At 53.1% G+C, this 27,172-nt stretch overlaps 1 protein-coding gene and 1 pseudogene across 2 annotated transcripts in view; both read right to left on the minus strand.

Annotated features, from left to right (window-relative positions):
- Positions 1-2,575: 2,575 nt before the first annotated feature.
- The window catches only part of BCL7A (BAF chromatin remodeling complex subunit BCL7A), a 30,233-nt gene continuing 5,636 nt past the window's right edge, over positions 2,576-27,172 (minus strand). Inside the window, exons 3-7 of one of the 2 annotated variants that reach the window (XM_033836828.2) lie at positions 24,464-24,545; positions 20,917-21,013; positions 16,052-16,219; positions 8,762-8,946; positions 2,576-5,477 (exon numbers count right to left, since the gene is read on the minus strand). In XM_033836828.2, coding sequence (XP_033692719.1) covers positions 5,406-5,477; positions 8,762-8,946; positions 16,052-16,219; positions 20,917-21,013; positions 24,464-24,545 — 604 coding nt within the window. In that variant the 3' untranslated portion in view covers positions 2,576-5,405. The remainder of the gene's footprint in view (positions 5,478-8,761; positions 8,947-16,051; positions 16,220-20,916; positions 21,014-24,463; positions 24,546-27,172) is intronic. The other variant, XM_033836829.2, reaches the window with a different exon arrangement.
- On the minus strand, positions 17,766-17,968 carry LOC117307768 (U2 spliceosomal RNA; annotated as a pseudogene).

Genomic DNA, 27,172 nt, shown 5'->3' on the forward strand with positions numbered 1-27,172 from the left:
CACTTTACATGTACTTATTAATTTACATGTATTAATCCTCACAGCAACCTGAGCAGGCACAATTATTCTTTCCATTTTACAGATGAGGAAGCTGGGGCCCAGATAGGTTAAGATACTTACCTGAGGTCACACAGCTCTGAAGTGCTGGAGTTCTGAGGATTCTAGAAGGGGCTGCTTCAGAAGTCCAAAACAGGTCCATGCTAGTCTCTGCTTATTTCCTTGTTTGTCAGAAGCTGTGAAACTTCCGAGTTCTTCTCATATGGGAGCATTGAAAGGGCAAAGTTTGGAGGAAAGAGACACTCCCTCCAAGAAAATGACACCCAGTCAGGAGTCAGAGCTACCATCTTAGCAACCATCCCTCTTTCTGGATTTGTCCAGGAGACTCTCCAAGCCCTTGGGTGGAGGGGTGGGGGCTCAGGTGGGGAAAGGCCCAGTGAAAACTGACCTAAACTATCATGGGCATTTATTGGCTCACAAAATAGAAAAGTTCAGGAGGAGGGCTGGCTTCAGGGCTGGCTGGGTCCCAGGGCTCAAATGCTGATCTCAGGAGGCTCACACTCACCATCTTTCAACACTCTCCTGTGTTGGCTTCATTCTCAGGCAGGCTTCTCCCCACCTTGGAGCGAAGGTGGCCCCAGCGGCTCCATTTAACAACTCCAGCCAACACTCTAGCAGAACTCTTTCCCAACAGTTCCCACAAAAATCCCAGGGCTGACTCTCATTGGGCCACTTTAGGTCATGTGATCATCCTTGACCCAATTGCTGTTGCCAGGGGGAGGGGCCTGGGTCACTTGGCCAGACTTGGGACTGAGGGTGGGTGAGGGGGACCCCTACTGGAAGAAGGGAATGCAACTGGCAAAGACAACCAGTGTCTACTATGAGCCTCTGGAGGAAAATATGCATTCCTCACCAGACAGGTGGGGGGGTAGACTTGGTCTTTAGGGATTACAATCCCTCCTCAGCCCAACCATGGACTTCTATGACACTTATCTTGGTCCAGTCTTGGACCTGGACTAGAGCTTTCTCTGCCTGCCTCCTCCCCAACCTGTCCCCACCCTACCTGGCTGCAGTGCTGACTGCCTTCACATCACCTGTGGGCACACGGGCCCTCTTGCCAACTCCTGACCTCCTGCTTGACCTACTGTCCAGTTCCATAGCTGCCCTGCCCCCATCTCCAGCCTGGCTTTTTCCAATCCATGCCATTCACTAGCAACACTGCCCCCAGTCCAGCAGAGCCCTGGCTCAGAAACCTCCAACCACTCCTTAGCGTCCACAAGGAAAAATGAGCTTCTTAGCTCCATGCCTGGATTTCCTCACCATCCCAGGAGCCTCCCTGATCCCTGCCATCAAAATGCACCTCCCCCCCAATTCCAAACTGTGCTGGGCATCCTAATGCACCAGCTTAACTGCCTAGAGAGAAAGGGTCAAGTTTGAGGCACTGCTGCCCAGGGCCCAGTACACAGATGGCGCTCAACGAAGGCCTGTAAAGCCTAAATTTCCCGCCCTTGGGCACAACTGCTCCTTGAGGGAGATGAGAAGTCAGACACCTCCACAGAGACAGACAGGAGCTGAGACAGAGAAGGTAAAGCAGAATGCCTGAGACAGAGACCCACGGGGGTAGAGACAAGAGTGGCCGAGCGAAGAGGGGAGATCCAGAGAGACAAGTCTGGAAGGAAGGGACCTTCATCCAGAGACCGAGACCCAGGGAACAGAGCACAGGAGCACCGGAGAGAGTAAAAGTGTGCCCGCTAAGGCACTTTTTTTTGTTGTTAAGCAAACAAGGCCCCTATAATTTGTGTTTTGTCAGGCTGAACTTTCTGTATCAGTTTATTTTGCTGAGCAACCAATCCCGGTAAAAACACTGGAACATGTTAAAAAGGAATGGGGTGGGGAAGAGAGTCAGACAAAACAAAAAGGAGAGAACACTTGCCTGCAGGTCGGTCAACGGTCAACGTGGGTGACTTAGCACAGGCCTCCACTAGAACAATCGTCCCACCCCCAGGGCCCGGTTTCAGGTGCAAGAGTTGGAAGAGGAGAGACTGCACAGAGAAGAAAGGAAAAAGTCCACCGGGGGAGGGAGTCTGAGCTGAGTGGGAGAAAGGGCCTGAGTTGCTGGGGGTGGGCGGTGGGGTGCGGGAGAAGGGCCCTGGGGCAGCTCTGCCTCCAGCCTGACCACGAGTTAGGACAAGTCAAGACAAAGCTGCTTGTGAACTGACACCTCAGAGTCCCTGCCATGGGCCAGAGCCTCCCAAAGTCAGGGACGCAGCAAACTTGTGTCCTGGGCCAGGATCCAGGCTGGGGGGCCAAGCGTGGCTGTAATTTACACCGGGGCGCTGACTCGGCAAGAGGCTGTCTGCATAAGATGGCAAACAACACCCGCCCACAGCATCCAGCTGGTGCTTAATGATGGCAGCTATCACGACCGACCACAGGAGGCGGAGGCCACAGTACCTGTGTGCAAGTCGTGTACAAAGTCAGGGCCACGTGGCCGTGCAGGAGACGCCAGCCGGTGGGGGACCTTCTCACCATCCACTGGATTTTATTTACTCTGTATCATGATGCTACAAAAATCGCATCGTGTTCATGATTTGAGTTTTTATTTTCTGAAATGGAACCATTGTACATTGTACAAACCATATCTACTGATGGAATAAATAAGTGAAAAATTATACTGCTGTACAACACACCAAAAAAAAAAATCTTAAGGAAAAAAAAAATTAGGTAACAGTGAAAAAAGGTCTTTATACCTCTAAGCAGGTCCTTGGCTGATAATGAACATTCCAAACCATGACATCGTTGGTAATGGGAGGTCACCACCCTTTGAGTCGGTCTACCGCCTTCGGGTTATGGGGCTAAGTGCCAGCACTTTGTGGAATGTGTAGCTGCAGCATCCCCAACTTCAAGTTTTTCGGGGAGTAAGTTTGCCCCGGGAGCCCTTTAGGCCGCGGGGCCTGGTGTCCGCGGAAGGCATTCGCTTAGGACCCCCGCCTCTGGCTCGCCGGCTGAAAGGTCTTAGATTCTGTGGTGGGACTGGGGGCGAGGGGTGGGGAACGGCGGCTGAGGAGCGAGCCGCGTCGGGGAAGGAAGCACGTCTGGATTTTTGCAGTCTCATCATCCCGCGTGGAAGGCCTTCCCGGCCGGCGTGGATGGAGTGCAGGGCCGCTGGCGCTCTGCCTGGCATGGCCATGGAGGGGCCCCGTCGGTCCCGACCCCCGGCCCATTCCTACCTTCAGGCACTTCAGAGAAAAACTAATGACAGCCTCGTATCCTGGGTGTCCTCTTCGTTCATCCTTAACCGTGTCCACTCCCCTTGCCTGTCGAGAGGACCCTGCTGTTTCCACGGATGCGTGTGTGATTCTCCTTCAGCTGTCTTGCTTGTAACCTCTCGTTTCCCAAAAAAGAAGAGGAAATAAATATCCGAATTCATCTTTCATCCAAATGGAGTTTTGCTGCAAAGGAAAAAGTTAACTCTAACTCTATAGGGTCTGGAGGTAAAGCCGCCTTGAGATACGCTGAGAGGTAACGCAGGACACAGTTCTCCGCAGAACTGCCTGCCTGAGGGGCAAAATTGATAAGGATTTTTTTTTTTTTTTTAAGACAGAAACCTTTCGGCATCGCTAACTTCAACATTAAGATTTTCAAAGTTCGTTTTTTTTTTTTTTCTTCCCTTGTTTCAGGAGACATTTTTGCATGAGGTATTTGAAATTCAGGAACATTTTGATTCTTCTTGAAGTGCAGGAAATAGATTGGCTCCCTTAAAACACAAGTAAGAGCCTCACCCTCAGACACTCTTAGAAATGGAATCTGGCAGACGCTCTCCACGGTGGTCAGGAGAGAGATCCACATGGGAACAAGGTGGTACCTGAATATGCACCAATTAGCCAAAACAAAAACAAACAAACAAACAGAAAAAAAGAATAAAACCACCAACAAACCCCCGAACCCTCCCTCCCCGCCATACAACTCAAAGGGAGTTGGAACTCCAGTGCAGTAAAGAAAGCTCAGGGAAAGGGTTAAGGTCTGAGGAGTCCGTGTAGGAATTAAGAGCAAACCAGGCCTCAGAACCCAACAATTAGGCAGTTTGTCCAAGGGGCGGGGGGGCATCTCCATTTTAGTGAGATGAAGCTGTCCCAGTGCAGGCAGGGGATGGAGGCGGGGGAGGGACCCGGCTGCCCCTTTCTGGAGGAGCGCAAAGCTCTCCAGGTCCTCCGTGCCTCGTTTCTGGCCTTCGAGGTCCAACCCTCAAGGCCCGCTCCCCCATGGCAGCGTCTGGGAGCGTCGGCGCATCCGGGAATGAGACACGATCCAACTGTTGGCTCTGGGAGTCGGAACGGTATGTAGAAGCAAGCGGATTTTGGATTTTGGCCGACTGCAACCTCGCCTCCTCTGCAGGTGGGGACGGGTGGAGCTGGGGGGGAGGGCGGGCGAGCAGAGGGCAGCAGGTGACTGTGGATTTGAAATCCAAGCAACGTCCTATGAGAGAAAGTTCAGCACCAGCTATTCCTCCCGTCTGCTCCCAGCCTCCTCCGCCCCTTTATCGTCTTAAGGAGACAACCCTGCAGTCAGCGGCAGAAGCCAGTCCGTCCTCGGAGGTGCGGGAGGACGCGGTGTGGTGGCGGCAGAGGGGGAGGTGCCAGGACAATCGAAGGGCTCTGCGGAAGCCCTTAGGGACGGTGCCCAGACATCGGAGACTCCTCGGACCCTGGAGGCTGGTGCTGTCCCCCACTGGGGCTCAGGGTGTGTCCCTCAGCCCCCTGGACCGGGAAGTCAGGCTGCCGGGGAGGTCCTGCTCTTCTGCAGCCTCGGGCTCTCCTTGTCCCTGCCTGGTCCGCTCCAGCTGAAGTCCTGGGGCAGGGAGGAGAGAGATGTGAGGACTGGGGCAATGGCTGCCTGAACTGAACCAAGAGGGCACTTGCAAGGGGAGATGCAAAACAACCAGGAAAACATGCCAGAGGTCACCTCAAGGGCACAAGGCACAAAAAAAGAAAGTGGAAGAAATCAGTTGAACAGTGAAAAGCCCCGATGAAAAAGCGAATTCCTGATCGGTACCACCCTCAGATAGCTTACATCCTTAAATAGAGAAATGGAAAAAAAAAAAAAAATACAGCAGCAACACAAATGTAATCTTGGCTTCAGAGACAGTGTGCAGACGCTCCTGAGCTGTCGACCCCGCCTTCCCCAGGACAGTCACTTCAAGATTCGAGTGTTTTGCTTCACAGCAAGAAGTTCTTCAGTGTCTGAGAAGTTACGCCATTCTAGGTTTTCTTGGATTTGCACTTGGTAAACTTGAAAAGTTAGTAGTTCCCTTCGCACCCAACAGGGATCCGCTCGGGTGAGGTTGTTCTAGAATTAGGCCTGCTGATGCATCTCCCGTGAGAAGTGGATCAGAGGACTGAACTCGGTGTCTACATCTCCTCGGAGTTTTGTTGCGACGCCTCCAGTTTCATCTTTTTGGAGGGTGGCACTCCTTCCAGGTCCTTGGGGGCAGAAGAAGAAAAGAGAAACACAGGTTGAGACCCCAGGAAAGCGACTCAGGTCAGCCGGGAGGTTGCAGATCAGCCCAGGAAGGACCCAAGGGCGGGTGTCCGCGGTTCTGACCCTGTGACCCTTTCGTGGACTTAAAAAGGTTCGTGGACCCACGGGGAGCCTCACACCCAAGCTGCTCCTGTGTCCACCAAGCCCATGTCACTCATGTCTTCCAATCTCTCATTAGCTGCAGGGTAATTCTATCCGCAGTTTCAGGTTTAGCTCTGCAAGCTCGAAGGCTAGACCAATCTGGCCGTGTTAACAACTGCTCATCCAGGGCTCAGCACAGGTGCCCGGCCCGGGGCAGACACTCAGCACTGTGCAATGCCCACAAGTCTGTTATTCTGGGGGAAGGGTCCATCGTTGCCACCAAATTCCCAAGAAGTCCCGGGACTCAAAAAACAGAAAGTTCAGGGCTTCCCTGGCGGCGCAGTGGTTGAGAGTCCGCCTGCCGATGCAGGGGACGCGGCTTCGTGCCCCGGTCCCGGAGGATCCCACACGCCACGGAGCGGCTGGGCCCGTGAGCCATGGCCGCTGAGCCTGCGCGTCCGGAGCCTGTGCTCCGCAACGGGAGAGGCCACAACAGTGAGAGGCCCGTGTACCGCAAAAAAAAAAAAAAAAGTTCAACGCTCACTCGTCTGCCTCTCCCTCGACCTTCTCACGCCACCATCCCAGGCAGCTCCAACCTGACCCACCACCCGAAGCCAGCTCCTGACTTTGCCCGTCCTAACCGGTGCTCCCACAGCTGGCGACAGCACCACTGTCTGCCTGGGATACAGTGGACCCTGGAGCCCTCCCTCCTCTCCATGCCCGCATGCCCAACTCCAACTCCAGAGACCCTCGGCCCACCCCCTCTGCCCTCTGCCTGCCACCCTGTCCACACATGAGCCTCCAACCCTCATCTGACTGGTGCAGCAGCCGCTCCACGGCCGCCCTACCCGGCCTTGAGCAGAGCCCAAGAGAGCTTCTCAAAGTAGGGATTCTACATAGACTGCTGTCCCACTGGCCTCAGAACAGAAGCCCAGCTCCTCGCCAGGCAGAGGCGGCCTCCCACTCTCCCCTCCGTCCCGCCCTCCTCGTCCAGCCTCCCCTTCCGCTCCTCAGGACGGCTCCTGTCTCCGGGCCTGTGCACCCTCGGTCCCCTCTGCCTAGAAAGCCTGCCCTCGCCTCCCTAACTTCTCAGCCCTCCACTGCCCCCCGCTTACGCCATCCAGGAGGGCACTCTGCTCCTATTAAGCATCTCCTCACTGACCCACTCCCGTCCTCCTGCGGCATGAACTGTGGCCCACCTGTGTCTGCTGTCTCCCAGCTGTGTCTCACCCCCCCCATACCCGCCAACCCCATCGTGAGCCCCGCGAGGGCTGGGGGACCATGTCTGCTGGCTCACCCGGGCTACCTCGTACCCAGCTTACTGCCCGACACACAGTGGGTACCCAATAAATGTGAAACAGAGAGCCCTGGGCCTTGATGTAGGATGTGTATGAGTTTCTTGAGGAAAACCCTGAGAGCAGGTACAGCAGGGAGGCACCCCTCCCTTTTCCTTATTAAAGTGCTGAAAGCTCTTGCCTTCCGGGGAAGGTGGATCCCATTCGGGTGAAGTGTCTGCAGAGCACTTGCATGGGGGGCGCGGTGGGGGACAGTATGTGAGTTTGGGAGTGGACCCTGGAGACAAGACAACTGTCCTGCGTAAGGGAGAGGGCAGGAGGGAGGGGCTGAGAAAGGGGACGGGGAGGCTCTGTTCTCTTTTAAACAGGAATGGCTGCACGCCAATGCCAAGCTGTTTGCTTTAGTGCGGCGCACCCTTCGCCTTGCTCACAAACCTCGCAGCTCTGGAGACAGGTGGCATGTCTATGTGAGCATGAAAACGGCAGAAGAGATCCCATTTCCGGTCTGGGTCCCTGGAAATGGGAGTGCGTGGGGGAGGCGTGTTAGAATGGAAGACCCCTGGACTTTTCAGATGTCAGTGGAGAGCATTACATGCCCCCAGGGTGTGGATCAAGGTTTCAAGCTATCTTTCCTCCACTGAGTTCAAGAGGCCGGGAGACCCCAGCTGCTTCTTGGTTTTACCAGATCTATCTACAGGAGGCTTTGACTTGTATCGTAGTTTTAATCAAATGGGCTCGTGCTATGCTCGAGGCTCTGCCTTGTGTTTTCCATTTCACATTGTGAGAATATTTCTTTGTTCTCTATCTGTACCTGGGTCAACATACTCTTTTTAACAGCTGCATAGCAGGCTGTTTTATCCATGACCCCAGATTTATTGAATCCTTCCAATACACTTAGGTTGTGGCTGATTTTCTGCCACTGCAAAGACATCTTTCATCGACACCACCTCTGGGTCTTTGGGCCTTTGGAAGGGTGTTCTATAGGCTGAACGGGGGCTGCAGATCCAAGGGCTGGAGATGTGAAAATCTGAGAGGCACTTCCCTCTGCGGAAGGCCTGCTTGAAGGCTCCCCAGAGTACAGACAGACAGAAGTATAGACTTCTTTCTGCTACTTGTCAATTTCTCCCCAGGTATGAAAATACTCAGCAAAGTGGAAACAGTCTTATTAGTTGAAGTTTTGATACCTGAGTCCTCAGACCTCTTAGTTAAGCACAGAGGGCTGATGGTAAAAATATCACCATGGAGGCCGAGGCAACACGGGTGCACCTCGTGCGCGCAGCTCTGTGTTAAGTGTGTTAGCCACATTCTCTGCTCTCGCCCGCACCCTGGCCCCAAGACAGTTCCGTGATCCCATTTTAGCAGCTGGAGATGCTGAGGCTCATGTGTGCCAAGTGAAGGATCTGGGATTCGAACCCGGGACATTTCCTCCTGTCCACAAAGCCACCTGAGTCTGCACTGTCTGATTCAGACCAGATTGTGGCAAACAGTGATGACCCAGAAAGGGGTCCGAGCAGGGGGAGTGCTGTCAGCCGCGAAATTCCAAAGGATGATTCATCGGGCATTTCGGACTTTGAAGTCTTATCTTCCCAGCTCTAAGGGAAGTTGACTTTGGGTCACTGAGACCGGGCAGTGCTTTTGTGGACCCGAATAAACAAAGTGGTGAGGCTGAGGCTGGGATAAAGGACCCACCCCAAGGGCCAGACCCGTGTGTCTCCTCCTTCTCCATGGGCCCCAGTGACCAGCTCCGACACAGAAGGATGCTCACACATCCTGCTCAATGAGTACCAGACAGTTCCAATCGTCCAAAGAGCAAACAACGCAACAGAACAGCAAAACGCCTTTTGACGTACCCCCGACACCCCAGCGGGCTCCTGGCCGACCTGGCTGCCCCTCTGAGACCTCGACCGAGGTACCTGAGAGATTGTGGATGTCTCTGCGGCCAGACCCACATCTCCAGATGGCTGCCGTTCTACTTGCTCTGAACTGTTCATCGAGTTTTCCATTGAAGACTGTGAATTCTGCTCGTCAGAAGCATCTGAGGGAAAAAGCAAGACGACAGAAGCTGTTTTCAGACACGGGAGATGCGGAGCCAGATGGACCAACTACTAAAAATACCTGGAATTGGGTAGTTTTGCGGCCAGGCAGTCTGTCAGGACGGCAAGGAGGCTGGGGGGCTTGGGAAGTGCCTTGCTTATTCTTAGGGATCTCATTTTAAGCAGCCAGGCCCCACTCTAGCCCTGCGGCCTCTGACCCTTCCCCTTGCACACCTATTACCTACCAAGTGCCCTGAGAGGCCACCTAAAGGATGCTACAGGATGCTTTGTGCTGCGTGCACCTGGCGCCCTCTGGTGGACACAGCACGCTCCAACCATCATGGCTGCTGACTCCTCCCTCTTCCTTTAGAGAGCCTGCCTTCTCCAGCTGGGGAATCCACAGAGGTAACTTGCCCCTTTGTAAACATTTCTCTTAATAATATGGATATTTTTCTGATTGTCATTGCAAGAAACAGAAAATACAGAAAAAAATTAAATCACCAACTATCTTGCCATCCACAGCTACCACACCACTAACATTTTAGAGGATTTAGAGGATCCATCTTTCCAGATGTTTTCTCCCTACATGCCTACAGTTCTACACTCTCCCCAACTAGGGACCTCATAGTATTTTGGAAGACTTTCTCCAAAATACATGTCCTCAAAAACTCTGTAAATACAAGAGCCTCCAAGATGGCCGCACAGCATTCTATCAAGCAATCGCTTATTTAATGAGTCCCGTTTTGCCAGTCATTTGAGCTGTTTCTCATGCATCAGTCTCCCTGCTCCCCCCACCATGTTCCTTCAGCAGAAGGAAGGTGCAGGCCCTAGCGGGTTGTGTGAGGTGATGCGGCTTTGGAAGAAGGGGGAACGGCCGTCGTACCTGAAGCTTATTTTGGGCACAGAGCGCAGGGAGGGAGCAGCCACATCACGCCCAGGGCTCAGCTCTGCTTGCATTCGAGACACCAACAACATATGTCACCCTAATGTGTAAAGCGTGCACTAAAATACTCAAGAATGCCTTACTTTCTGGGGTTTCTGAGGCAGAGGCATAACAAAGGGGAAAAAAAATTCCAGGCTTAAGTTCTAAAGCAGGCAAGCAACATGGGGAAATGGGGGAAAGCAGGCAGCACTCCAGGGCTGGGGACAGGGCGGGAAGGAGCTGCAGCCCTCCTCCCAAGGAGGCTGACCCTCAGCCCATCCATCCCAGGGGAGCCCAGGGGAGCTTCGGTTAACACACGCTCTCACTTCCCCTAAACCAGCAGTCCTGATCGCTCAGGGCAGTGCCAGGAAACCCGACACCCCGCCAGGGTCTGAGCTGGGTTCTCCTGCCACCACGGGGAGGGTCAGGGGTCTACCTCACTGAGGCCCCTGGGCTACACCTACAAGCTGGTGTCTGGGGAGGGGGACACAGGGTCTAGAAACCGGCCTGGGTTCTAATACTGTCTCTGCCCCTTGTTCCTGGGTCTCAGACCCCTCACCCTCCGTCAAGCCAAGGTTGACAGTAGCCGCCCCGTTGAGCCGCTGTGAGGATTAAAGGGAAAGACAGAAGGATCCAAGCAGCAAAATAATCCCAGGTGGGAGTAAATGAGGGATTATCTAGCGCAGAGAAACAAACTCCCCATAAACCTGCCATATCTTTGATATTTTTAGTTTTACCTTTAAAATCCATGTAACAGCAGTTCCTCAAAAATTTAAAAATAGAATTCCTGTACGACTCAGCAATTCCATTTGTAGGACAGACCCACAAGAACTGAAAACAGGCCCTCAAACTGACACCTGTACACAAATACAGCAACACTATTCACGACGGCCAAAAGGTGGAAACAGCCCAAATGTCAATTAACGGATGAACGGATAAACAAAATGTGGTCCATCCACACAATGGAATATTATTCAGCCATAAAAAGGAATGAAGCACTGACACAGGCTACAATGTGGACGAACCTTGAAAACATGATGCTGATTGAAAGAAGTCCGCCAAAAGTCACATATTCCATGACTCTCTTTATATATATGAAATGTCCAGATAATGTTTCTGTCTCTGTCCACAGAGACAGAAACCAGGCTGGTGGTTGCTAGGGACTGGGGGGAATGGGGAGTGACAGCCAAAAGATACAGGGTTTCCTTTTAGAGTGATGAGAACAGTTTGGAACTAGACAGAGGTGATGACTGCACAACATTATGAATGTGCTAAACGGTACTGAACTGCTCAATTTAAAATGCTTCCTTTTATGCTACGGGAATTTCATCTCAATTTAAAAAAAAGAAAATATCCATGTTAACCTTATATTCTAGTTCATAATATATGTTTGCTTTAACAAACCTTTGCAGCTGTTATCGTCCTCCTTCTCTGTGACTACAGATCCTTTCCTGCCCTACCCGGTGGGCTTTGCAGAGTGGAGAGGAAGGTAAGGGCCCCGTTGCAGGCTTAGAAATCATGAAGGTGGCCGGTCACCCAGAAAGTCACACTAATCCCTTGACCGGCCCAAGAGCGCAGTGGGAACTGGTCTTAGAGCTGGCGGAGCGTTCCAGGCCTCGCTGCAGCGGCCTGATTCTCTTAACCCAACAGCACTGGAACCAGCTCAGGGGAAATTATTTTCCAAGGGCCTAAATTTAGTCCAGGGAGTTTGGACATTATGTCATTCCCTGAACTCACTCAGCAGTAAACAAGTTCAAAGCAAGGTCAACAGCTGGCGACCAACCCGCCCTGTCCCGCAGGCAGTAGGCCCCAACCTGGGAAGGCCCGAGGGTCCGCCTCTTGTCCTTCCCGCAGGAGCTCGGCAGCCCCGGGCTGTGGGCAGGCAGGCCTGGCCGCCAGCGCGGTCCCTCCTGGTCAAAGCTGGGCAACTGTGCCGGCCCAGAGGCCTGGCCCGGCCAGGCGGGACCCCGGTGTGGCTCCCACCTGGACCTGTGATGGGGCGTGGGGCTGCGGATGGTAGGGAGAGGTTATGGAAGCACCGACGCCAGACGTAATCCCGCTGCCGAGCTCTACCGGACCCTTTAGGGCAAAGCAGCCGCACACCCCAAACACGGGAGAAACGAGGCTATGGCCAGAAAGTAAGAAGCCACTGGGACTTCCTGGCGGTCCAGTGGTTAAGACTCCCAATGCAAAAACAAACAAGCAAACAAACAAACCCAGCAAGCAAGAAGCCAGGAGTGGTCCGCACCGGGCCCCGCAGGCCCCGCCCCCAGCTCCCCCAGGATCGCTCCGCCCTCCCGCTGCCCCACCCCCGCGAGCCCCGCCTCCTTTCCAGCCTCCTGAGGAGAGGCAACTTTTATTGGTCTCATCTTATGAACAACGAAGCAGGAAGGCACGCAGGTGATGCTGCTGGCCTGAGGCCACTCGGCCAGCAAGGGTCGGCTCAGATGTGACGAGCTGTCCTGTGTCCACGGCCCTGTCCCAGCACCTCCCCCCGCCAGGCCTGGGCGGGGGGGCCCCATGGGAACGAGAGGGGATGCCCACGTGCTGTACACGGGAGAAGGCGGCGCCAAAGTCCCTGGGACAGAGTTCTCAACTGGGGACGATTCTGTCCCCTGCTCCCCCAGGGGACATTTGGCCCCATCTAGAAACATTTTTGGTGTCACGACTGGGGGTGGGGCATGCCACTGGCATCTAGTGACAGGGGTGCTTCTTAATACCCCGCCACGCACAGGACTCCCCACAGCAAAGACTCATCCGGCCTCACATGCCCACAGTGCCCAGGCTGAAAGGCCCTGCTCTGCCGTTCCGCCCACCGGCTCGCTGGAGGAAGACCCCGCAGGGCCTACAGAGGGCGTGCCCTTCGTCTCCACAGCCCCCTTCCAGGGCCGCGTCCTGCACACCCACTCACACCTGAGCAAAGAAGCAAAGAGGCGTGCACACAAGACTCCCTCCAGCACTGTCGGTGTAGGAAAAAGACAGAAACAACCCAAATGACCACCAACGCGGGGACTATTTAAATAAATCATGGCACATTCACGTCATTCAATGATAGGCTGGTAAAGAAAATAAGACAAACCCGTGTGTCCTAACGTGGAATTATCTCCATGGTGATGGCTAAGCGAAAGCGTTCTAAAGAGAAAGGTTATCATCTTATACAGATGCTTCTAGGTGCAGACTGTCTCTGGAAGGCTACAAAACAGACTCAGCAGTGGTCCGCCCTGAGGAAGGGGACGACCCTGGAGAGCTGGGGGCGCACTTCAATCTGCATCCTAATTCATGGTTGTTTCCCCTGTGTAGGGTTACCTGCACCCCCTTCACAGAGGTGCTCCTGGCACATGGGCATCTTCCCCCGCACGTTCCCAGGCACTGCCCTGCAGTCCCTTCTGCCTGGGTTGCTCAGTTCCCTCCTATCTCTGCTCATCCTTTAAGACTAAGTCAGACAGCACCTCCTCTGGGAAGCCTTCCAGGCTCCCTTTCCTTACTGCATCTCACTGTGAGCTCAAAAGCCCCCTTAGGGGCCAGGCAGTGCCATGAATGAGACAAATATTTAATTCCAACACAAATAAGCTTTGTAAAGAAAATCTAAAGGAATATTCTCTTCTTCCTCAAAGAAATGTGCATTCCCCCAGCCTCTCAGCCTTTTACTTTTCCACTCTTACCAGAGAAAAAGGTTCAAGAAACATATTAACTTTCCTTTTAAATCAACAATGAGAAAAACAGGGAATTCCCTGGCGGTCCAGTGGTTAGGACTCTGCGCTTTCTCTGCCAAGTGCCCGGGTTCAATCCCTGGCCGGGGAACTAAGATCCCACAAGCCACAGAGACAAAAAAAACAAACAAACAAAAACAGAAAACAACAGTGATCTCACGGTGTAATACATGGCAACTGCCTTTGGCCTCAGCGTCAGGGAGACAATAGGGTGTGGTGGGGAGTGTGGTAACTGGTGAATGTAGGTCCTCCTGGCCCTCTCTGGAGAGGCAGACACATCTCTGCTCTAGTTGGTTGCTGCTCGATGGAAGTGCAGGTCCAGTATTGCCAGATCTTCCCACTTTTCAAGAGAGGCTGGAAATCGATCTTATTTTAAGTGAAATCGCTCAACTTTTCGATTTCGGCATCGACAACCTGCTGTAAAGCACAGGGAGCTCAGCTCAGTGCTCTGTGATGACCTAGATGGGGGGGAAGGAGGTCCAAGGAGGGGATACAGGTATACATATAGCTGACTCACTTCACTGTACAGCAGAAACTAACACAACATTGTAAAGCAATTTTACTCCAATAAAAAAAAAAATTTCGGCCTCGAGTTCCAATTAAAAATAAAAACACCACTGGGCTCCATGGTCACACCCGCACACCACATGCTCGATCTAGTCTGTCTGCGACCTCTGTAGACTGTAATTCTCAGCTTCAGTGCTTGTCTTGCCCGCGAGTTCTTGGGAGTCAGGAGTGGGACTCAGCTGACTGTCACCCAGGACTGGCATGGAGTTTTGCATGGGGCTGACGTGGGTGAAGTGTGTGGAACAGAACGGAAGGGGATGTGAATGAACTCCGCAACACAGGACGGCCTTCTCCCAAGGAGATGCAAGCATCTGGAAGCCCGGACTCCAGGCCAGCTGCCTTGCCCCACCAGGTAAGAGCATATCAGCCCGGACCTCTCCCTGGAACCCCCAACTCCGCACTCGGGCATCTGCAGGCACTCCAGATGGCCCTGGCCCTGCCCCTCCACACTCCACACCCCACTGGCCCAGCCCTTCCACCTCTCCCATCACAGGTGGGGGCAAGGCCGTCCCTCCAGGTGCCGAGAGTCACTCTCCAGTCCCCTCTCTCACAGCCCACACACCGCCCATCGAACACACTCTCACCTCTGCCCCCGAAACACACCTTGATATTAGACAATCAGGGACTACTGTTCAATTTCTTAGGTGCAATAATGGTCATCGTGACTACGTAAGAGAATGTCCTTATTTTTAAAAGATGCATGCTGAAGTGTTTAGAGACAAAACGTCATAAGGTCTACAACTCAATGTCAAATGGCCTCAGAAAAAAATACTTTTAAGCAAAGCAAAAAAACACAAAAAACCAAACCAAACCACAACCCCCCTCCAACAAAAACCAAAAACCCCAAAACATTAAACGTTAACAACTGACGAGTTTGGCTGGTGGGTATACAGGAGAGTATTATACTATTCGTTCAATTTTTCTGTATACTGGAAAATTTTTCACTTAAAGAGAATCCAGAGGGACTTCCCCGGTGGTCCAGTGGCTAAGACTCTGTGCTCCCAACGTACGGGGCCCGGGTTCGATCCCTGGTTGAGGAACTAGATCCCACGTGCCATGAATAAGAGTTTGCGCGCCCGCACCAAGACCCAGTGCAGCCAAATAAACAAACATTAAAATAAATAAATAAACAGAAGACTCAAGATTAAACAAATAAAGAGAAGCCAGAAACCTCAAAATAAACCAGCCTATAAATACACATATACACACGTCCTCCGCAATCAGACCCCTTCTTACCACCTCATCAGCCACCATCCTCTCCCATCTGGACAACTACAGTAGCCCCCTCGCTGGTCTCCCTGCCTCCGCCCTGGCCTCCCCATCGTCTGATTCAATCACGGCAACCAAGGTGATTCTTCATATCACGGCATTCAAACTCCCAAGGGCTCCTGTCTCACTCAGCATAAAGACCCGGGTCTGTGAAGTGGCCTATGAGCCCCGACACTCGAGGTCCCGCCTCCTCTCTGACCTCATCTCGCTTGTTGAGACCCTCATGCCTTCTTCCCCAGCCACGCTGAGCACGCTCCTGCCACAGGGCCTTTGCACTGCCCCCAATGTTCTTCTCCCTCCCCTAACCTGAGCTTGCTCCCTCCCCTAACCTGAGCCTCGTTTGCTCTCATGTCAGCTTCTCAGTGAGGTCTTCCCTGACCATCCTATTTAAAATGCAACCCTAACCCACTCCCCTTTCTTACTTTATAATTCTCCAAAGCACTTATTTTCCAAATATTACATTGTATGATTCTTTTTAATTGCTCCTCAAGAATATGAGCTCCAGGCATTACCTTTCTTCTACCATCACCTTCTGGGGGCCGGCACTTGGCAGAACCTCCTTAAAGACCCTTCCAACTGCCTGGCTGAAGGCTGGCCGGAGAGAGGCCCCCTCTGAGCCCAGCCCCTGAGGGCACATACCTTCGGCCCCGGGGAGCTCCTTCCCGTCGGCCTGGGCCTCATCCGCCTTGGCATCGGTGCCGTCACCGGGTGCGGCCGAGGTGGGCTCGGGGGCGGGGCTGGAGTTGCTGCTGTTCTCCTGTTTGATGGGGGAGGCGTCTGCAATGGAGCTCTGGTTGCTGTTATCATCTGCACAGGGTGGGGGGGGGAACAGAACCACAGCGTGAAATGCCGCGGCTGCTGACTCAAGGCGTTGGGGGGGCTCAGTCCCCCCGGCCTTGCTGCCCGCAGCCCTACAGGACGCTCTCCCGGGGGAGGAGACACCTCTTCCTCCTGAGGCCGCTGAGCTGCCCACCCAGGGCCGCCCCACACGTCCTGCGCGGGGTGGAGGCTCATCTGAGCTCCCCACCCCCCGACTCACTGAGGGGACTCCTGTGTTAGCGGCAGCCGACTGCAGACGGTGGCCCGGCACATTGAAAATCTTTGGGCCAAAAAAAAAAAAAAAAAAAAAGGGGGACTTCCCTGGCAGTCCAGTGGTTAAGAATGCGAGCTCCCACTGCAGGCAACACGGGTTCGGGTTTGATCCCTGGTCGGGGAACTAAGATCCTACATGCCACGCCGTGTGGCCAAAAATAAATAAATAAAACAAAATCTTTGGGGGTCACGTGAGGTCTCGTTCTGGGTGAAGAAACCAGACATCTCATGGGCCTGGCTCTGAAGCACTGCAAAGGCCAAAGTGGTCCCACAAGGCAGCACTGTCAAACCGTTTCATCAGATCTGATCCAGCTGTGGACCAATTCCACTTGATACAAAATAAAAGGCAGAGAAAGGGCAACAAGTTCACAACAGAAAGTGGATATTCTACAGGACAACCGGTCCAGGCTTTCCAACAAGTCAACGCAACTAAAGAAAAAAAAATAAAAGGAGAAGCAGAGAAGATTACTGTCGTATTACAGATTAAAGAAATTTAAGAGACCTCACAACTAGGCATGACGTATGGAATTTATCTGTACCCTGTTTTGAAGGTGCCAGCTCTGAGAGACATTTTGGGACAAACGGGGAATCTGAATACAGTCTGGAGTTTAAAAGTAAAGAATTAATTTTTTTAGGAGTGATAATGGTACAGTGGGTAGATAGAAATGTCATTTATCAGTGATGCGTGCTGAAGTGTTTAGGTACAGACTTAAGTATCGTGATGTGGGGAAACGCACTTTAAAATCTTCTAGCATGGGCTGCACACAATTGTCAGAATTCCCTGAATTTTACACTCGAGAGCTGTGCATTTTTTTACTTGTAAATTGTAGTTCAATTAAAAAATTTAACACATTCAAAAAAATAGATGAGGCAAATGTGGCATAACGTTATGAAAACCTAGGTGGGTAGGCACATGGGTTTCATCATACTATTCTCTCTACTATTCTCTATTATGACATTTTTTCATAATAAAAAGGAAAAGGGGAAGAAAGTTAGCTGGGCAAGGGCATTAGGGGTTGAGCTGGGGGGCCAAGCTGGGGATCCTGGGGCACATCCCCCCCCTTGCCCTGGACACCCTTTCTTGGGCACAAAGAGTCATTTTATTTTATTAGTTTTTTGGCCGTACCGTGAGGCTTGTGGGATCTTAGTTCTCTGACCAGGGATCAAACCCAGGCCCTCAGCAGTGAAAGTGCTGAGTCCTAACCACTGGACCGCCAGGGAAGGCCCCACAGTTTGCCTTTTGATACTGAGTTATTCCCCAAGGGGGTGCACCATTCCTGGGGGTACTGCAATACCAGGTCGATGTGTGGAGGGGACACACATCCACACACAGCAAGCTCCTATTCCAACCGCCTGCTCCAAAAATCCATTCAATATATTGTCCTTGGATAGAGGACGTATCAGATATTAAACTGATAAGAACAGATACTACACTCGATCTTAGCCGAAAGGCCGAGAAGCGAGCAAAGAGTCATTTTAAACTACAGATACCCATGTGGTGTTACCCTGCTTTCCTGGGCCATGCTGTGCGCCTGGGATCAAGGCCATTTTTGTAAAAATGAGAGAGAGAGAAAGAAAGAAACAGACAGGGAAGGAAGGAGAGGAGAGAAAACGAGAAGCACGTCGACACATCCAGGGCACCTACTACATGCCAGGCACCAGGCCAGGGCATTTACAGTCACCTCGTTTAATCTCAACAACCTCCCGGATAGGGAAACTGAGTCCCAGCAGCAGAGCCCCTGGGTCGGGCTGGTCTGCCCAGCCCCAAACCCCGAGTCTTTCCTCTACCTCAACCTGGTGAGGAAGCGCCAGGCAGCCCTGCAGCCCTGACTTGGTAAATTGCATCTTATTTTAAGTGTACTCTGGGGCGCTCATTACACAAAAGCATCCTCTCGTGAATTCTGGGACTTAAAAAAAAAAAGATATAAACTCCCTCGATTTACCTTTCGAGAAAATCTCAGCCTCCTTCCTATGCCGAGATACATGGCCGTGTGTGTTGGAAGCACGGAAGGCGGAGGCTCAACCTCTGGGTCCCAGCGTTAGGTCGTGCTCATTAAGGACAGTAAGCGCTAATGTTTAACAAGTCAGCTGCCCTGAGCCTTGCCCGGTAACCTGTTAACGGCGTGACCCTGATGCTTGGGCTGACCTCAGGTGGATCCTGGAGACGGATGCCCTGTCCCTTCATGTCCTCCTGTGGCCATCCTCCCGCCTGTAGCCTTCCAGATAACTCTAACCGGGCCCATAGCTTTCCCTGAGCTTTCACTCCCTGCAGGCGGACTCGGTCTTTCTCGGCTGCACATGTACTAAAATGGGAGGTGAGCATGGTTCCTGAGTCAGGGACCTGGGTTGCTCAGTATTCTAGATTTTTCTGGGCTAGTGGCCGTGAACTGGAATTCTGCCTCCTCCAAAAGGACTGCAGATGCCAGCACTGGCCTTTATGAACTTCCTAACTCTGCACAAGTTACTTCGCCTCCTCGAGCCTTACCTTCGCCGTCTGTACAAAGGTGGCTCATCACCAGGATTAAATGAGGTAATGCCCAAAATGGGCTGAGCAAGATGCTTGGCACACTGCGACGGCTTCTTAAATGTGAGCTACTGGTACGCCAAGGCCTTTCAGGGATTATCTTATTCAATATTCATAACGACCTTGGGAAGTAGGCATTACCACCCCAAGGCTACGTGTTCAATACCTAGCCCAGGATCACACCATGATGGGTAGATCCTAGGAGAGTCACATTAGAATCCAGGTGGGATCCTGCCCTCTGCTCGAAAAGGTTCTCACCTGTAATTCTATGAATTAACTGAAACTGAGCCAGGCCAGGGGCCTCCTCAGTCCCCAGAGAGTGGGGATGCTAACCAGTGACAGAGGGACAGGGTGCGTCCCAACTCAAATACCTATTTCTGAAAATGAAATGCATCCCGACTAAAACTATACGGCCAGTTGTTGGTGTGTGTGTGTGTGTGTGTGTGTGTGTGTGTGTGTGTGTGTGTGTGTGTGTGTGTGTGTGTGTGTGTGTGTGTGTGTGTGTGTGTGTGTGTGTGTGTGTGTGTGTGTGTGTGTGTGTGTGTGTGTGTGTGTGTAAGAGAGTTTCTTGACACGTTAACTGTCAGCGAACACCCCCCCTGTGCTTCTCTGAAGCCAGTTCAGCAACAAGCAAGACTCCTTGCCCTTGGAGCTTGTGACTGTTTTCCAGACTAGTCAGTTTGGGCAAATGGGGAAGTTTGCTGGCCTCCCTTCCCCCAGAGTAAGACAGCCCGGATCTGGAGGGTTACAAACTAGATCCAACCAATATTCCCTCTTGACTTACTTGTTTATTTATCTAACATCACCTTGTTGTGCAAAAAGGCTTGGGTGGTCAGAAGTACAAAGACACTGAAGCTGGGATCAAGACAGAGAAAGGCAAGTGCTGGGAGCTCCTAGACCGGCAGGGCCAGGCTGGGGACAGAACAGGAGGTGAGCCTGGTGGGTCTGGAGAGGCCACGCTCTCCCCACAGGGGCAGCTGCTCCTGTTGCAGCGGGCTGCGGCCTCGAGGAAGAACACGCCCAAGGGCTGGCAGATCTGATTTCTCAAAGGATGGGAGAAATGCAAATTTTCTGATTTATAAATATAAGAAACTCAATTTTTTAGAAACTTCTGGTTCAACTCTCTGAGGTTAGAAGTCAGGTAGTGGTTTTCCATGGTGGGTTGGGGAATGACCGGGAGGGGACAACACGGGGATTGCCGGGAACATTCTGTCCTGATTTGGGCTGGTGACAAAGGTGTGCGCAGTTTGTGAACATCTCATGGAGCCACACACTTACGATCTGTGCCTTTCCTCTCAGATAAAAAGGTAAAAAAAACCCCACCAGCAGCATCAAAACAACTGCAGACTGGCTAAAGCATGTCAACAGCCTGGATCTGATCAGTGGGACACTGGTTACAACTTTTGAAACAAGACAGCAAAGGAAGTTAGGCAGTTGATGTAGAAGGGAAGGTCCTAGGGTCCCAGACTGATTCACATGAAGTCAGAAATCCAGTTAGAGCTTCCCAGTAGCCCAAGCGAAATAGGAAATAAGAATCATTGATATGATATGTCAGGCCCAGGAGGGAAAAAGATAAGATTCCCCCAAAAAACTTCCTGGGCACATGGGGCTAACAGAACACGTCCTGTGACATTTGTGTCACTGGGTGAGAAGGAGGTCTTATTTAATGTCTCTGGCTCATTTTATGACTCTTGGCTTTGCTGCTCTGGGAAAAGCAGCTTCTTCTCCTCTGCTGAGCCTCCTCCTTGGCACAGAAGCCTCCCGGTCCTGCCCAGCCCTCCTACCCCTCGACTGGAATGTGAACAAACCTGCTGGTAAAACAAAAACACAACCAAGTGCTGCGGGCAGGAGAGGGGCCCGGCTGGCTGGCTGGCTGCGGGGAGCTCACCGTGCATGTCCATCATTCCCGGAGAGGAGCTGTTCTCCGGGGTGGTCACCTCTGAGCCACACTTCTCATCTTTGCCCTTTTTCTTGTTCTTGTTTTTCTGGAGGAGAAAAATGATGCAGAAACCGAGTCATCAAATTGTGTGTGTGTGTGTGCACGCGCGAGTGAGACCCTGGGGAGCGAGATGAATATTTTATTACGCTGACTCATCCTGGAGCCCCCAGGGCTCTGGAGGGCTCCACTGGCCCGCATTTGAACACGTCCCAGGAGGAGCCTCACCTGCTTTGGAATCAAGGAGCCCTGTGGAGGGGAGGCTTCTGGGGCTGCGCTGGGAGGCTGGGGGTAAGGCTGCCTTGCTTCTGGGGCCAGCCCCGCAGGTATACAAACACGCTGGCTGGCGGGAATTTCCTCTGGGGAAAAGGCCATGGTCACCCTGCCCGAAGCAGGTACAGTACAGGGATGCCAGGTAAGGGATGGAAAAGACAGCTCACACATTTCCACCATCTTCAGGCCCCTGGGACTGCCTTCCTCAAAGACAGCTGACTTCCGGCCCGACACTGGGGACCAGGTGAGGAGGGAAAGCCCAGGGGAGGAGGGAAAGGTCAAGGGGATGCTTTTGTACCTGGTTCCATTTTTTACGGATGGAATGGAATTGTGTGGAAACAACCCAACTGTGTCCATTGGTAAAAGACTTGTTAAACACATTACAGTACATTCATTCAACACAGTGGGATGTGACAATCACAGAGTCCAAGTACAAGCTCTTCCTGTACTAATATGGAAGGATCCGCAGAAATATTCACATATTAAAATATTTCAGTATCTCCAAGATGTATTAAAGAAACGTGCAGAACATGTGAACAGGATGCTGCCACTGGTGGTAAAGGAAGAGCATAAATGAGCGTGTGTTTGTATTTTTGCGTGCACGAGCTCTCTGGAAGGATAAACAAATACTGGTTGTCTCCAAGGAAAAGAGCTGGATGGGGTTGGAGGTGTTCAGCCGGGATGGGAAGCAGATGTATAAAAAGATAAGACTGTAAAAAAAAAGTAACATTTGAAGAATATGCAAACCTATAGAAACAGAAAGTAGACTGGTGGTTTCCAGGATCTTGGGGAGGGTATGCGTTTTGTGTTCGGGGTAATGAAAATGTTCTGGAATTATAGCGGTGATGGTTGCGCAACTGTAAATATACCAACACTGACTGGCACACTTTAAAAGAGTGAATTTTATAGCACGTGAATCGTTTTAGTTTTAAAAAAGAGTTTTAAAGTAACAATTGAATTTTGTAACGTGTTTTACCTATTTAAGAGAAGACGATTTTCAAGAGTTCTGAAGAAAAAAAAAATGATGTAACCACGTCATTACTGGGTGTTTGAAAACAAGAAAAGAGGGACTTCTGTTGGCAGTCAGGTAGTTAAGGCTCCACGCTTCCAATGCAGGGGACGTGGGTTTGATCCCTGGTCAGGGAACTAAGATCCCACATGCCGTGCGGCCAAAAATAAACCAACCAAAAACAAAAACATGGAAAGCTATCTCTTCCCACTGAAGATTACCGGCCACAACCATCAGAGATTCGGATCCAGCTACAGGGTGAGGCCCGGGAACCTGCATTTTGTTGAGACTCCCAGGGGATCTAAGGCTCAGCCAGGCGCAGGACCCACCACCCTAGAGAAAGGGGGGAGGAGTATTGTACATCTTGGCTCAGAGATGACAGCGAATTAGCATCCGAGCACTGTCTGCACAGCTGTGCTGAGCTAAATTCTTCCCATATGATATACTGCCTTTGCTCTGTTGCAGAAACCCCAGGAGCTGGATGTTACTGTTCTACAGCACAAAAGAGGGAACTAACCCAGCAAGGTGGGGTCACCCGTCTGGCATCACAAGTTAATTGGGGGTAGTCTGTCCAAATCCAAATCTTGAGGTCTTTGCCCAGCCCCAGGCTGCCCTGTCCTTCCCGACAGCCCATATATTACATTCTCTCCTTCGTCACAATCCACTTGGCACTTCCCTGATGTCTGTTTCATGCTATTCTATAATTATCTTCCCCCAACAAGATTATAAATTCCTTGAGAGCAGGGACCACATCTTCTCAAACGCAACCAGCGTTTATACAACACCTAATGATGTGCAAGGCGCAGACGTGGGCAAGAGCCAGGAGCTGCCTTCGAGGAGGCTGGCTGCACTCTGCTCTCCCTCCGGAACGGCCGGCACCAAAGGCCAGGACAGTCTATGTCGGTGCCTCTGGGGAAAGCAGCCCTGGTGGCTCCACGAACCAGCCCAGGCGAGGACCAGAGGGGATGACGAGCCCCCACGTTCTCAGCCCAGCACCGACCCACCCAGGGGCTGCATGTGATCAAAGGGTCAAGAATGGAGCCTCAGCCCTGCCAGGAGACCCACGACTCGTGGGGCAGGTCACTGGAGACTGTGGAGGGAGGCTTCATCCCGCGGTTCTTTTTTTATTCTTGGCCACGCCACACGGCAGGCAGGATCTTAGTTCCCCGACCAGGGATTGAACCCGTGCCCTCTGCAGTGGTACTGTGGAATCTTAACCACTGGACCGCCAGGGAAGTCTCTGCCCCGCTTTATGGCCCCTAGAAACCTACCAATCATGCCCACTGTCACGACTGGAGGCATGTGGTCAGTGTGAGCTGAGCCATCCTTGCATAGTAGGGAAGGCACTCAGGCAGGACGAACAGCCCATGCAAAGGCCTGTCAGTGGGACCATTCTGGATTTTGACTGGAAATGAGAGCAGCTGACCTGTGGGTCTTTGAGGGTAACTGGCCTGGGACCCACCAAGCTGAAAAACTATCCGTGATGCGGGGCAGGTCTGTCATCAACGCCTCCCTGAGATCAAGCGCAGCCACGAGGCCTTCCTCTAGCGGTCATAGTCGCCGCCCCTCCTGGAACCCTCCCCTGTCAATGGCCCCTGCTTCTCCGCACCAGACTTTCACGCTGGGGTCACCCTTCACCAGCAGCTCCAACCACCAGAAGGCTCTCCAAGAGTGGAGAGTATATGCGTTGGAGTCAAAAGACCTGACATTTGCTGTGTGACTCTGGGGAAACGGCTTTGCCTCTCTGAGCCTGTGTCTTCCCTTGTCCAGAGTGGATAAAGAGCTCACTCCACAAAGTAGTGCCTGGCAGATGGTCAGGTGCCAGGAATGACACCACAACGATGGGGGAGGTACCTGTCTGCAGGTACCGCCAAGCCCACCGCAAAGCCATGGTGCCCAGGGCCTCAGGGAGAGGATAACTCTGCACTAAGCAGTGTGCCCACTGGCAAACCATGGGGCTGTCAGCCCTGAAGAGGTGACTTACAGGGGACATTCCCCACCTCTCTGAGGGCCAAACTCTGGGGCTGGATGATGGGGGGAGGGGTAGACACAGGTTCAGCAGCCTCTCCAGCCCTAAGCTGGGTCCTTCTGCTGCCCAAGTGGCCTTGGCCCCAGGGTCCCCGCATGGTGGGTGGCAGTGGACAGCCCCCTCTCCCTGTGATGGGAGGGAGTGTGGATGGACAGCCCCACCCCAGGGGACCTGCCCCACATACTCACATCGTCAACCTTTGGCTCCGTCACAGGGACCCACTTGTAGATTCGCAGGGATGTGTCACCCACAGTCACCCACTTCTTCTCCCTGCAGAGGATGAGGAAGAACCCATTACCAGGGGGCTTCGGGGGCAGGCCCTTGCTCACGCCGGCAGGGGGCACAGGCCGCACTCCCTTGGAGCAGCTGTGACGCGGTGACAGCTCCAGGCAGGGCTGAGAGAACATCTCCGGATCACACAGACGAGGGCTTGAATCCTAGCTCTGCCGCTCGCTGGCTGCGGGCCCCTGGGCAAGTCACTTCGCCAGCCTGAGCCTCAGTTTCCCCATCTGCTAGACCACATGGGGTCGTCAATCTCTCCAGGCTGCCGCGAGTGAGACAAAGCATGTCGCATGTCGACTGCTTCCTGTGCCTGGAAGAGTGCCTCGTGAGACCGGAGGGGAGGGCGGGGCTGCCACTGGGATGATTCCTCTGGATGGAGGGAATCAGCCCCGGTTCCTCCAGCCTTCACCCCCCAGAGCCGGCGAACTGGGCCACCCGAGACCCTCTGGGCAGCAGAGAGGGCTTCAGACCAACAGGGCATTTCCTCCGTGAGGGTGGGAGGGTCTTCCCCAAGGGCACCCAGGGGCTCACCCTGCCCCCTTCACCCTGCACCCTGCCTCCGAGGTCGTGGGAAGGGAAGCAGGAGCTGACAGCATGAGTAACCACCCCAGGCTCTTCCGGGCAAACGCCAGTTAGATCAGCCCCGGGGAATGGAGAGCAGGGGGGAACCTGGATGCCCAGTGGCCTCGGCCCCAAGGGCAGTCCCCAGATGCTGAAACCGAGGGGCTGCGACAGGGAAGCACAGCCCCGTCTGCGGGCAGCCACGGCCGGGAGGTTGCCTGCCCCGAGACCCTATACGTCGGTTCGGAGACAGGCTTCAGTTCCAGGGTCTCAGCTCCTAACGTCTGCACAGCTGCCCCCGATCCACCCCCAGCCGCATCCTAAACTCCTGGGGCACAGTGCCCAGGGGCCCCCAGCTGCCAAAGGCAGGTTGATGGTGAGAAGCAAATCACAAGCCATGAGAAGGAAAGGGGTGACTGCTTTCCACTAAGGGTGATGATGGTAATTACCACTCTCTCCTCCTATCTCTCTGCTTCGAGCATCGTCCTTCTCTAGCTATATCACCCCAGCCTCCCAACTTCGGTCCTCGACCTCTGGCAGCCTACGAGTCAGGTCCTGTCACCTCCTGCCCCTAGCACTAGGAGTGACAGCCAGAGGCCGCGTGCCCGAGGACACCACGGCTAAGGGAGAGCCCCCCTCAGAAGGAAAGCTGGGGTTTCAACCAGGGAGCTGGGCTCTGGAGTCCACGACTGATGGGACAGTCAGACGTACACCTGCCGTAGGTGGCATAGCGGCCGGGAGCCCTCAGCAATGTTAGCGACACGGGGTCCACCGGAGCCGAGAATTACGTGTGGCTGTGGGCGCCTCGTCCAGCCTCCCCACCAAGACCTTGGCCTTGGGTCCTCTCCTCCATGGGCAAGTAGCCCTCCCAAGCTGGTGGGACACGTTACCGCCACCTGGCACCCCTTCACCACTGGGGGTTCCGGGTGCCCAAGCACACTCAAAACCAGCTGAGCCAAACCACGGACACTTCCATACCCCAAACTGTGCCTGCGCGGGTCCCAAAGCCCCCGGCTGGCGGAAGCGAGGGCCTGGCTTTTCCTTATTCTACTGTGACCATTTCTAGTGCCTTCTGTGTGCTAAGCGCTGTACACACTCTAATCACCCCATAACCTCTCGTGGCAGTAACTGTCACCTTTCCTGTCTGACAGATAAAGAAACTGAGGCAGGGGGAGGTGGAGTCATTCTCCCCAGAGCCGGTGTTCAAAGCTCCGTGCCGCACTGCTTTTTGGAGTAACCTCCCCTGCCCCATCCCTGCCCCGTTTAGCCCTGAGAGAATTAAACAAAGTCAGGCACCTAAGTCACCACCCACCTGTCCCCAGCCTCTCAGAGGCAGGATGGACGATTCACGACCCCAAGTCTTTCCCCACCTTCATGCTGAATAATCAGCAGGTGCCTGGAAGGGACAGAGACATTCCAAGAAACAACCTTGGTGACAAAGCAACAATCCTAATGGCCATTGTGCGCTGAGGGCTTCCGTGCCAAGCACTTTACTTACATGCCCTCTCTCCCGACAATTGCCAACAGACCTGTGAGAGGGAGACTACTGTCACCCCACTTTATAGATGGGGAAATGGGAGGCCCAGAGAAGTTATACCAGCAGCTCACGGTCACACAGCTAGTCAACGGCAGAACCAGGACTGGACACGGGCTCTGACCCCTGCTATTCTGTCTCCCATGAAAAACTACTAAGAAATGACTCCACAGAGCACATCGGTGACAGAAGCTGGACAAATCGCCCAAATCCCATGCAGATGGCCAAAGGCACTCATTACTCACAAGCCCCTCAACTGGCTTCTTTGGCCCGGGCCCCAGTAGGTCAGCAAATCCAAGGCTTGATTGTGTTAAAAAAAAAAAAAAAAAGTAATTGACTTGCAATACACAGGACACCTCTCAGGGCAGAAAGTATGCCAGATCTGGGCTTCGCAGCCCACACCTGAGCCAAGAGGAATGTATCAAGTGGCAGGTAGCTTCCCAGAGAGGTTACAGGCCCTGCAGGTTCGGACCTGAACACAGCTAGGTTCTGGTGCCTCCCTCGGTCCGAGTTCCCAACT

This window comes from Tursiops truncatus, chromosome 13 (assembly GCF_011762595.2).
Source record: "Tursiops truncatus isolate mTurTru1 chromosome 13, mTurTru1.mat.Y, whole genome shotgun sequence".
NCBI lineage: Eukaryota > Metazoa > Chordata > Mammalia > Artiodactyla > Delphinidae > Tursiops > Tursiops truncatus.